Source organism: Triticum aestivum, chromosome 1A, assembly GCF_018294505.1.
Source record: "Triticum aestivum cultivar Chinese Spring chromosome 1A, IWGSC CS RefSeq v2.1, whole genome shotgun sequence".
In the NCBI taxonomy this organism is placed as follows: Eukaryota; Viridiplantae; Streptophyta; class Magnoliopsida; order Poales; family Poaceae; genus Triticum; species Triticum aestivum.
Window position 1 is genome coordinate 525,975,444 of NC_057794.1, and position 12,975 is coordinate 525,988,418.

Genomic DNA, 12,975 nt, shown 5'->3' on the forward strand with positions numbered 1-12,975 from the left:
ACCGGAGGTCGAGGTCGTGGGATCAAATCCATGCGAGGGCTGGTTTTTCGCGCTATTAATGAATTTTTGCTGTGCTGCCTGTAGTGGAATGGGCCAGCTCGAAACCGGCCGAACGAAGGAACGTGCAGGCGCCAAGTTACTTAATCGTCGCTGAAGGCGCCGTCTAGGGGTTCTCTGGCAGCAGGACCAGCGTATCGAACGAGTCCTTCGGGTACGATAACGCCCTGAAGTTTCGGAACGCGACTCCAGCGATCTAAAAAGGCCTAAGAGCCCATTTTGCTTGGCCTCTTCCCAGACGTGAAATAAAAAGCACGAGGAAAAAAACAGTAAAAAATGAAGAAGAAAAAGGAACTCCTTGCCATCAAAAATAGAGTTCAATGTAAAAATTGCCATGGTTGCTGATCCGCTGGAGAGAAAATAAAACGCCAGCTGCCGATCGAATTTCTCGTCCCCTGTTGGCCTGGGTAACCTGAAAAAAAATGGTATGGATTTGCCATGAGACCTTAAATGAATTTGCGAAATGACCATAAACTAATTTGCCATGTTATGAACAAAAAAGCATATAAAAACAGAAAATGTCAAGAATGTGACATGTGACAATAATAGAATTTGCCATATGAAAAAATGAATTTGCCATATGACGAAAAATGGAATTTGCCGCATGAAAAAAAAATGAATTTGCTATGTTATGAAGACACAGAAGAATAATTTGCCATTATACATGGCAAAAATTGGTATGAAAACCTATCCAAATCACGGCAAAAAATGCCTTGGCTGGAAAAAACTAAAGTGGAGCACGAATTTGCCATGGCCGAAAACATCATTACGTCATTTTAATCATGTTACGTTATTTTGTCATACACCAAAACAAAATTAGGACCAAAATTATGATGGCAGATGCATATTTCAAATTGCCATGCTTATATAAAAGAAATTTGCCATGTATAAAACAAAGTATAATTAATACATTGCCATGGTAGAATGTATATAAAAAATTGTCATGGCAACTGTATATAAAAATTTGCCATGGTATTTTCTCTTAAAATGCCATGCTTTGCAATGGCGTTTTATGTTTTTGAACTTGACATGGAAAACGTTGTAAGATTTTGCCATGGCAAGAAGTTGTAAGATTTTGACATGGCAAACTTTGTGTTGGAACCATGGAAAATTTTGAAGTGATGATATGGCAAAAAATATAAGATTTTTGCCATGAAAAGTTTTTGTAGTGGTCGTGGGGACTTAGGATGGAACCAAGGCAAATTTTGAATTGATGGCATTGCAAAACTTGTAAGATTTTTGCCATGGCAAGTTTCTATATTGGATTCATCACAAAAGGTTTCAAGTTTTTTTTTTGCCATTACTACATTTGCCATGTTATGAAGCATGAATTTGCCATGCCCCATAAACTACAATTGCCATGCCCCGTAATAAATAAATTTGCCATGTATGAAGTATGAATTTAACATGGTTCAAATAAAAAAATATGCCATGACGATGAAGATTTCTTTGCCATGGTTAAGAAAGTTGCCATGGCAAAAATCTCATGACCAATGTCTGCATGTAGAAAAGGTACAAATTATGAACAAAGAATTGCCATGGCGAGTTCATTAAAAAATTCCATGTTATTTTTAATTAAAATTTTCATGTTGCCATGGCAATCGTGGTCCAAAATAAAAAAGTTAAATTGCCATGTTGTAAACACTAGAGTTGGCATATTATCTAGAAAAACAATGAATTTGCAAATAAAAAATAAAAATTGGCTTGGTCCATGAAATTAAGTTGCCATGCTCTATTAGCTTAGTCAGATGATGTCATACCAATTTTTCATGGGATGAATTCCAAAAAATTCTGCCATGTCAATTGAACCAGAATTTTGCCATGGCAAAAAACTCAAAGCATTTATCCATGGCAACTACTAGTATCAAAAAACTGCCATGTCTTTTGCCATGGCAAGAATGTCATATCCTTGGCAACTACTCATATTAAAAAACGGCCATGTTTTTTTGCCATGTCCAATGTAGTTCACTTGTTTCCTCCCTAAACCATGTTCTTTCTAAGCAAAAAACATGGCAAGAAATGCAGTAGGTGTGCATATCAAACTTTTCATCATGGCGGGAATGTGCGTGGCAACTACAGATTATCCATGGAAAAATTGTAAAACCAATATCTAAGAGCATCTCCAATAGAGGCGCTAAAAGTAGCCCGCGCTGAAAAAAATGCCAATTTAGCGCGCGGAGCATCTCCAACAGACGCTGCAAAAGACAGCACGCTGCAAAATTCATCCAGCGCGCTGGGAATTTCTGCATCGCACGCGGAATATTTGGTGCGCAGCGTACAGCGCGCTGGACAATTTGAAGACGACGCGCGAAGACCAACCGCTCCGCTCCCTCTGCTCGTCTCGTCTCGAGCTCGCCGCTGCAGCCATTCCTTGCAGCCCGCCGCCACCGGCCGCCGCCACTCATATGCGTGCTCGTCCTCTTCTCGTCCAGGCACGGGGCGAAGCCCCCGCTGCCCTTCTGCTCGCCACCTCGAGCTCGCCGGCCGGGAGCGCGTGCCGGCTGGGAGCCGCCGTTGCCCTTCTGCTCGCCATCTCCCTGTTGCTCGCCGCTTCGAGCTCGCCGGCCGGAAGCGCGTGCGGTGGCCAGAGGCGAGCATTGCGTGCGGAGCTAGCTTGCTCAACGATTGGGGACTCAATTGCGTTTTTGTTTTGGTCAGATGGGCTTATTTGTAAATGTTTAGGGACATGTTTGCTGTATATATATTTGTGGCACTTTATCTTTTAGGGCGTCTGCTGGACTGCGACGCACTGTCCGCTGCGCGCTGTATTTTTGTGCCTCTGCTGGATTGAATCGGCCACGGCACGCTAAAATTACTAAAATGGCGCTGTAAAATTATTTTAGCTCGCTGTTTTTGGGCTTCTGTTGGAGTTGCTCTAAGATTGCAGTATGAAATGTAGCGGGATCGTGCTCGTCCCAGGCCCGTAGAAGAACTCGAGCTGGCGGCCATGGCAGATGAGGAAAAGATTAGATGACTACTGGGAAACAGCGGAATACCTGAGCTCGTGACGAAATCCGGCGAGCAGTTCCCCATCGGCGACACACACGAAGAAGACGGCGCCCACGCCGACGAGCAGCTCCGCTGCAAGTAGCAGGGCCTCGTCCACCTCTTGTCCCACCTGCGCCTCATGCCGATGGTGAAGCACGACAGCTCGTCGTCAACCTCTGCCCACCTCCGTGGCCTCTCCCTTGGACCCCTACACCTCCCGGTGACCATCTCCCTGACGGCGCAGTGCATGAAGACGACAATGTTCCCCCCGACAACAAGCAGCTCGGCCGCGAGACGCACGACCTCTCTCACCTCCTTGTCGAGCTCCGCCTCCCCCGCCGTCGACGAATCGCTCCTGAGCACCCTTGCCACCAGATCAAGCGAGAACGGTGGGGAAGAGCGGAGGGCGCCGTTCCTGGCAGCGCCGTCGTCGCAGGCAGGGAACGAGTGCCAACACCGAGGACAGTAGCAGGGGTGGCCATCGTCGTCGAACGCATCGCCCCCATCTCCTTCCTGCCGCTCCTCACCGCCAGCGCGCGCGTCGGCGGAGCCGCCGAGCAGGAGTGCTTGGGAGAGCCCCGCGCGCGCCCATGAGCAGCTCCTCCGTCGCGGGGTCTGAGTAGGCCACCGACGCAGCCACCGGCACGAGCTCCTCTCGCCGCGTTCTCTGAAAATTCCGCCGCACGAGCTCGAGAGGAAGGGGAGAGAGTGAACCCGCGGGAGGAGTGGATGTAAGATTTGTGCGGTAGCGCGTTGTTTGGCCCGAACATGAACCCAAAGATCAGTGCGAGAAACCAGCGTGCGGGCGAGCTGCCAAAACTCTCGTCCTATGTGACACCCGAAAACAGCCTTAGAGTGTCAAGATAGATTCGTGCGAAGTTAACTGGACGGTGATCCACGCGTGTGGGCGAGTTGCAGCAATGTCACACATGTAGGTGTTAGTGTTTCTGTATTTTTATGCATTGGTAAAATACTTGATGGGCCGGCCCAGCGCGGGGTGTTGCAGGTGCCCGTTTGCCGAATGCACGTTAACGGGCGCCTGCAGCGCCAAATAGGATTCACACATGTTTTGGTCACTATCTCCAAACATACACGGGGAATAGGATGCGCGAGACAAGACGAGAGGTTTCTCTCGTTGAAGAGTGCGCGAGCTGGGCTGGCACACGGGCGGGGGAGGCCAAAACCTTCTTTTCCTGTTTCTTTACGTTTTCTGTTTTCTTTTTTACTTTTAGTTTTGTACTTTTCGTTTAAACTTTAAAATAATTAAATATATATTATAAGAAACACTCATAAAAACATTTTAAAAATGCTGAACAAGTATTTGAAAAAAATGTTGAACATGTATATAAAAATGTTGGTCATGTATATAAAATTGTTCAGCAACTATTTAAAAAATGTTGAACAAGTATTTAAAAAAATTGTACAAGTATTTAAAAAATGTTGAACATGCATATAAAAGTGTTGAACAAGTATTTGAAAAATCTTGAATGATTATTTGAAGAAATTTTGATCATGTATTCCAAAAGTGTTGAACAAGTATTTGAAAAATATTGAAAAAGTATTTGAAAAAATTTAGATCATGTATAAAATAATTTAGAATGAAAAAATAAAATAAAAAATTGGAAAACGGAGAAGAGAAAAGAAAACAAAAAAACAGAGAAAACAGGCTCCGAGCGCCTCTAGTAGCTCGTAATCCTACTACTAACCAGTAGGTGTGAGTAGGTCCAGTGTTTATCTATCCCGGTGTTCCCCCTCGCGGCCGGGGTTTGATTCCTGGGAGCGCTCCTTTTCTTACCCATTTTTTAAATCTGCGCGCGCTAATATGGGCCGGCCGAACGCTGTCTGATGACATAGTGTGGAAATATTTATAAGTTTACTTCGACGCGAGAGTTTACTCTCGACTCGCTTAAGGCGAGAAATAGTCGTCACGTTAGGTGACATAGTGTGGAAATATTTCTAAGTTTTGGTTCTATTGGGTGGGCCGCTGGGGAGGTGTGTGAAACGTGATTTCATAATAGTTTGGTTCGACTTTGTGACTTCTTTTCCGAAAGGGCCCAAGGCCATGTATTAAATATCACATGTCCTTAAAAATACATTGCCTAAAAACATGTCTTTAAAAATACATCCATACAAAGCGATAGTCATATTCTGCTCTCGAGCTCAAATGATCCCTTATGAACAATAAAATAAAAAATTCAAAAAATTCAAAAAAACATGAACTTTTTTCTGGTAAACTTTGACAAATGTTTTGTATGCTTGCAAAATTTCAGCACAAAATGACATTCATGGAAGGCGTGGAAAAAAAATCAGCACTCCAAAATGTTTTCAAACCTAGCATTTTTGGGATATCAATTTTGTTCTTTTGCCATGACTTCCACGAATATTATTTCGTGCTGAAATTACACAAGTATACAAAATATTTGTCAAAGTTTACAAAAAATAAGTCAGAATTTTTAAATGTTTTACTATTTTTTTCAATTTTACTATTCATAAGGGAACATTTGAGCTCGGGAGTAGATACTCCATGTCCGAGGAGATAAGAATACATTCAAATATTTTGGGTGTGGAAGTTTTCTTCCTCCAGCATCCACCGGCGAAGCGTCATGAGCAAAACTCGATCCCACCTCTAGGTCTCAACCTCAGTGGAGCAAAACTTTTAAGCCCAAGAACTTGTAGAAGCAGCATCCGAGAAGTTGTCGATGCAGACCCGTTGGAGACACGACTCCACATGCCCTCCACCAGTGATGAACACTCCAATGAAATGGGGAAAGAGCGGGAGAACATTATTTTTAGATGGAGACAACATCGCCGCCTCATTTGCCCCAAATCATACTCGAAACCCCGTAAAGCAAACTTGGGAAAAAAATCCATCTGGTTGCATGACAGGTCCAGATCTAGTGTTGAGCTCGCCGCCATCCAGGACCATGCACCGACTCCCTCTTCTCTTGTTAGTGAGGCCGTGCCGCTGTTGAAGATCGTTGCGCTGGATTACCAACTCTGCCGTCAAACATCGCGTATCGAGAGACGCAACCCGACGACCACATAACACCATCACCATCCCATAGTAGCCCGCCAGCTCCTCCATGCTGGCTCTCAATGAGCAGTAGCCTTCCTGCCGCCGCCGGCGGCGCTCCCTGGCGATGGCGAGAGGGATCAGATCAAGGAATGCAGTTAGGTGTGCAAAAAAGACAATAAAAATGCCACCTCTCAAATAAAAAATGCCATCTCACAATAATGAAAATGCCCATCCTATTATAAAAAAATGACATGCTCTGATAAAAAAACTGCCATCCTCTATTAACAAAAATGTCATCCTCTTAAATTATAAAAATGTCATCCTCATGGTAATAAAAATTCCATGATCTTATAAATAAATCTGCCATCCTCCCGTAATAGAAATGCCATCCACTTACAATAAAAATGCCATCATGTAATAATAAAAATTCCCATCCTATTATAAAAACAAAAAATGTCATGCTCTTATAAAAAAACTGTCATGCTCTTATAAAAAATGACATCCTCTTAAATAAAAAAAATACCATGTTCACAACAATAAAAATGCCATGATTTTATAAATTAAACTGCCATCCTCTCATAACAAAAATATCATCCTCTTACAATAAAAATGCCACTCTCTAATAATATAAAATGCTATCCTCCTGTAATAAAATAAATCATCCTCTTATAATAAAATGGTCATGTGAGAAGTAAAAAAGGAAATAGGATTTTGGGACGAATTAAAAACAAAAAAGGTTAGAAAAATGCCAACGTTGTATATAAAAATCAGTTTTTACGGCAAAAGGGCAGCGAACGCCACGATCCATCGGACGTGGCATTGCCTCCTGCGTTGAGATCCATGCAACGGCGACAGGGGCGTTCGCTGGGGTTGGCCTCCCATAAAATGTGGGTCAGATAACACTTTCGTGCTCATAATATGCAGTTTATTGGACACTTTTTTTGTTAGGGCGAAACAAATTTGAATCAACATGGAAGAAAACTTATCCAGTCGATGGAAGTAAACAATTACAATACCACAACAAATAATTTTTCAGATCGAATCAAAGTTGTCCGATCTCCACTGCTTCCCCCAAAACAAGTCCGGACTCCGGTTGGATTGCTCAGCTCATGGCCAAATATGATATATGATCCAACGCCATAAGAGCATCTTCACCCGTCCCTCCATGAGCACCCTCAGGATCACTTTTTTAGCCTCGGTGATAGAAAAACGCTCCACTCGCGTCCCCAAAATCTTGTTTTTCACGGAATTTGTGTAAAATTGGCTCCGGCGAACCCATCCCAAACCTAGCTCTGGGGGGCAGCTGGGAGGCCGGCGCTATATTTTGCGTAATGTGGCCCACCTATCAGCCACATATATATCTCTTCCCTCATCTTCTCTCTCCCGGTCCGTTTTCTCCTCGCAGCACTGCTTGCCGCCGTCGAGCTCTCCCACTGGCAACGGCGAAGAAGCCGCCCTCGGGGAGGCGCAGGTGAAGATTCATCCGCCGTGCACCCGGCCTCGTCCGGACGCCGCCGTTGGGAAGGCACAGAGGGCGCCGGGGCGGAGCTCACGTGGCCGCCTTGCGACCTCGCCGTCTTCGGCGCGCCCGGCCATGGACTGCTCGACCTCTCCTCTTCCAGCGCATGGCCGGGGCGGAGCTCGCCGCCTGCGCGCTCGCGTACCCAGGACGAAGCCCGCGCCCCCGCTCGTCCACTCCTTGTCTCCCACGCTGGCCCCCGCCGGTCCGCCGCGCGCCGCCGTCTGCTTGCCCGGCTCTCGTCTCCGTCGCCGGAGGGCCGCCCATGCCTCCCACGCTGGCCCCCGCCCGAATTTTTTGCCGGCAGCCGGCAAGCAAGTAGTCGAGTAGGGATGCTCTAAGGTTCTGCAATGGGGAGTTCGCCGGCTGAAGAAGAGTTTTTGTTCAGAGTGGCCCGGAGCCTGGATTGCTTTCTTCAGCTTCTTGGCCGGAATGACGCGATATCAAGTCCGGAATAGCTCTGCTGCTACAACTTCGGTTGGAGACCCTTGGCACTTTGGTGCCTTTCACGGGGTCGGACTCGGATTAAAACAAATCGGAGCGTGAAACTGAAACGAACTCTAACCCACTACCCACCCACCATTGGCCCTCGCTATATACATCTTCCCTTGTTGATAGCCGAGGTAGAAGCAAAGCATCAGACTATCGAGACCCCTACCTACCTGCCTGCCTGTTCCTTTGCACCGCGCGCGCAGTCGCCAGACACCATGGATCCGGCGGGTCTGCTTCCCGGCGACGTGCTCGCGGACGTCCTCCGGCGCTTGATGCCGCACAGCCTCGCCGCCTGCCGCTCCGTCTGCAAGGGGTGGTGCGCCGCCGTCGACGCCCACGGCCTGCTGCGCAAGGACCTCCTGCCGCTCTCCCTGGCCGGCATCTTCGCCGTCTACAACTTCGTTGACGGCTATCACCTTCCCCCGGCGTTCCTCTCGCGCCCCTCTGTCGCGGGCAAGATTCAAGGTAACCTCAGCTACCTCGACGACGTCCACGATGACTGGTCCCACATTATGGGTCACTGCAACGGCCTGCTCCTCCTATGGGGAGGCGTGGCCAATCCGGCCACGCGGCAGTGGGCGTGTCTACCGTGTCACCCTGATCGGACCCCGACCGAAGGCTTCATGAAACACGACTTTCTCGCGTACGATCCTATGGTCTCGCCACACTTTGAGGTGTTCTTCATGGAGTGTGTTCACCCTGCGAACCCAAACTCGGAGTGGCCCCCGTCGCCCTACACCATGAGCACATTCTCGTCAAAGACATGGCGGTGGGAGGAGAGATCTTTTACCAGGGAAGGGATGCCTCCACGGTCGATCGACCCTAACCTACTACTACTCATGAGAGACGTGTACTCTCATGATTCTGTGTATTGGCGGGGACGTCTCTATGTGTTCAACATATTTTTTATTATCAGGTATGTTTTGTTTCCCTATTTTTTCTTAGAAAAAGTCACCCAATACCATGCACGGTGACTAGCTAGCTAACGTTGTGCAGTAAATAACGAATTTATTTATTTTTGCAGATTGGATTTAGAGGATAATAAGTACCGAGTAATTGAACTCCCCCCGATTAATGAAGCACGCGGAGATATTCATTTGGGAAAATCAGAGAAGGGCGTTTACTATGTATTCGCCGGTGGTTGGTGCAAACTTCAGATTTGGTTTCTCAATGAATCAATTGATCACACTGAATGGATGTTGAAGCATGAGATTGGCCTCAAGCCGTTGCTAGAAAATTTTCCTTGGGAACACAGTCATGGGTCTTGGTTCGTGCAAGGTGTGAGGGATAACAATGATGAAACACTTGACAGAAAGAAACCGGAATGGGATTCAGACAACGATGATGCCACTCCTGCTCCTACCACTGAAGTTAGTGTTCAGAAAAAGTTTCATAAATACATTTCGAGGATATTTGGATTTCATCCTTACAAGGAGATTATCTTTTTGCACATGTCCCTCACGAGAGTAGTGGCCTACCATCTTAAGAACTCCAAGGTTGAGGATTTGGGGTGCTTACCCGTAGATGGCGATGATTGGATACAGTCATCGTGTGTATACACGCCTTGCTGGATAGAGAGTTGCTTGAGAGCAAATAGTGTAGAATCCAATAGTGAGCTCTAGAATGTATTGCTTGAAACAAGTTATCTATTTACGTTGAATTGTCACCGTTCATTTACGTTGGACTGCTTTAACTTTCCACATGGGAGCATATTAAAACATAATCTCTACAAGTGGCTGCTTCTAATGAGTCATATTAATTACTTCTTCCTATTACTTGGTGTATGTGGTTATTTCTACATGGTTAAGGCTTTTCAGTTCTATTTAGATATGTAATGTTCCAAACTGAACTTGTGACCATTAGAAAACATTGCTTTTCTTTTAGCACTAGACTTTTACTGGTCACTTTGGTCGAAGATGAGCCACTCCTTCATTCAAATGAGAGACATTTTGATGCTTAGTCCCCCATTGTGTACATCATGATACTACCCCTGTTCTAACCACAAACATGAATTTCTCGCAACAAAAAAACATAAATGTAATGTTTGCTATGAGAAACATAAGTATTCGGGTTTTATCTTCACGAAATCTAGACAATCTATCAATTTAAATATTTTTCATACATCAATTGTTTCAACAATTTAAGAGATATCATTACCTAAAATGGTACCAACTGCTATCGCTCCATCAACAAGGACATGGTTATCTAGAACAACAAAAGTGTTGCTTACCTTTAGGAATTTCCACTTTTTTGTTTTCTCTAGGTTATTATTGTTTGAACTTTTCAACTTAGCCCTCATTTGACTTGGCCTAAAATACCAGGCAATGGTAGAATCCAATCCACTCCGAGCGAATACAGACAAGCGAAGATGGTTTGCATAGCCCTAGGTAGAATCACATGCAAAAGGTGTCCAAACATAGGCCACAACCACGTTCATGTGAACCATGAGGTATGTAACGATTACATCGGACATGTTCGGTTGCTTGCATCTGTTGGACCCCTTGCATGAGTGACCCATAGAGGTTGACTGAGCTAATGCAACCTCTGAACCATGTTTTGCATGTCATATTTGGTTGCCCACAAAGCCCTAGGTTGCATGAGAGAAGAAAACACCAGCACCATGTGTGGTTGCAAGTCTGTGCTCCCCAGATGCAACGTGTTGTTGTTGATTACGTTCTAGGCGTGCAATCTAGTTACCTATTCTTCGAGTGGTGAGGTTACCGACACACAAAGTCATAGGCATAAGTGTGGCAGCAACACTAACAAACAAAATATTAAACAACATAGATTACACTACGACATATTAGTAGCAGCAACACTAAACTAGCAACAACAACATTGAACAATAGTCATAATAGTTCATATCACACACATACTAACAAACAAAGATATGTAAACCCTCACACATCGATCATTTCAAAGGCTAGATCGCGGTCGACACACTTGATGACCACCTCCGCAGGAACGGTCGAAGATGGTGACCCTAAAAACATCTTGGTTCAACATCTTGAAGGTCACAAAGTAGCTAGATAGTCTGTAGGTGGTGAGTAATCGCAAAGCTTGGACACCCTTGATCCATGGTAACCCTTGCGTTGACATCCTTAAGCCTTACCATACATTTGCTTCTGGTGTTTGTCTTCAAAGTGGTCTCCCTTGGGGTGGTGCCTAGGTACTGATGGAAGGTATCAAGGATGGGAAGTAAATCCAACCTGGTGCTAAGAGCACCTTGCATTAGTGGGTTGGAGAAACTTCCTCATGGAATACAAACTTTGTCGGCCTCCCCCGCACCTCTTGGAGACACTGCTTTCTCCTGCATCCTTAGAGCAGTTGCCGTGAGGAGAATTACCTAGGATTAGCTTGCCGGAAGAGCACTACAATGAAGATCATGAAGCTCGACACACTACCACATTGCATCACTACATTGATAGAGCAACAATGCATCACTACACTAGTAAGCATCGGTAAAGCTTGAATGGTCTTCACCGCGTGCCATCATTGAAGAGGAGAGTTGGTACAAGGATCAGAACTACAATGTGTTGAACCAACCCTCGTACGACTGGTCGCCCTAATACATGGTGTTGAGTATATATTTGTGTTACATGTATTATGCGTTGTGGCCCACCTCCTAGTTGTGTATAGTTGAGGTTGAGGCCTACCCTGTACTTATATATACGTGCACTAGCACCCCATCAATACAACAACTATTGTATTGCCAACTATTCGTCTACATGGTATCATCTTTCTCGGTCCAATCCTTAGGTTCGCCGCCGCCGCCGCGCCTTCTCATGTCGCCGCCGCCGCCACACCCACCATCGCTGCACCTCACCGCCGTCGTGCTCCTCCCTCCCCTACCCCGCGCCGCCGCTGCCCGTGCAGCCCGCTTCCGCCCGCCTCGCGCGCCACCCGCAGCCGCTGCCCTGCCTCTCTTCACCGCGCCGCCGCTGTCATGCCTCTCTTCACCGCGCCGCCGCTCGCTGCCTCCAGCCTCACTACCCGACGCCGCTGCCCCTTCCTCTCCCGCAACCGTGCTTCCCCTCCACAGCCCCGCACCCTCTGTCGCCGCTGTTCTCTTCCTCCTCTCCCCACAAAAAAACCCTAACCCTAGCCGCGCCGCCATGTCTTCCCCGGGCTCCTCCACGACCCGCTCGTTGAACCCCTTCGCCGGCCCCGAGCCCTCCGCCGTCGCCATCCGTTACCTCAACATTGAGGCCCGGGTCCCTATCCGCCTCGACAGCTCCAGCACACCATATTATGCATGGAAGATCTACTTCAACCTCATCTTCCGCAAGTACTATCTCATCGAGCACATTGACGGTTCCATGGACAGTGAGTACATCGGGGCGATCCAGAGTGGTCCGCCATTGAGGCCACGATCATCCGATGATTCTACCAGACCATCTCGAAGGACATTTTCCACACGGTTGTCACCGAGGATGACGATGCCTGCGTCATGTGGGCCAAGATCAACGCGCTCTTCATCGACAACAAACTTCAGTGCCTTGTTTTCTTGCAGTAGGAGTTCTTCGGCTGTCACCAGGATAACTCCACCATCGATGAGTACTGCATGAGGCTCAAGATGCTTGCCAACGAGCTTTGCGACATTGTCGCCAAGGTCTCTGATGACCTCATACTGAGCACCCTCACCGCCGGCCTCAACGAGGACTCCGGCAACGCGGCGTCCAACATCACCCTGCTGCCGCAGCCCACATTCAGCGCGTCATCGCGTACCTCAAACTTGAGGAGTGCCAGATGACGAAGTTGAAGCAGCGGGTCCAGCACACCGCCCTCGCCGTCGGCTCCACCCTCGGTGGCCCTGCCCCACCGGCCACGCCTCGTCCGCCAGCGGCACCCGCGCCCGCCGGCTACTTCCCATTGCCGCCCGCACCGCCCGTGCTCCCCATGC

The 12,975-nt window shown here is 47.1% G+C and overlaps 1 protein-coding gene across 1 annotated transcript; it reads left to right on the forward strand.

Annotated features, from left to right (window-relative positions):
- The first annotated feature begins 8,192 nt into the window (after positions 1 to 8,192).
- Positions 8,193 to 9,804, forward strand: LOC123174749 (F-box protein At5g07610). The gene is made up of 2 exons (XM_044590091.1): positions 8,193 to 8,988; positions 9,097 to 9,804. Exons 1-2 carry the CDS (start codon positions 8,288 to 8,290, stop codon positions 9,692 to 9,694), a joined length of 1,299 nt encoding a protein of 432 aa, XP_044446026.1. The 5' UTR covers positions 8,193 to 8,287; the 3' UTR covers positions 9,695 to 9,804.
- Positions 9,805 to 12,975: the final 3,171 nt, after the last annotated feature.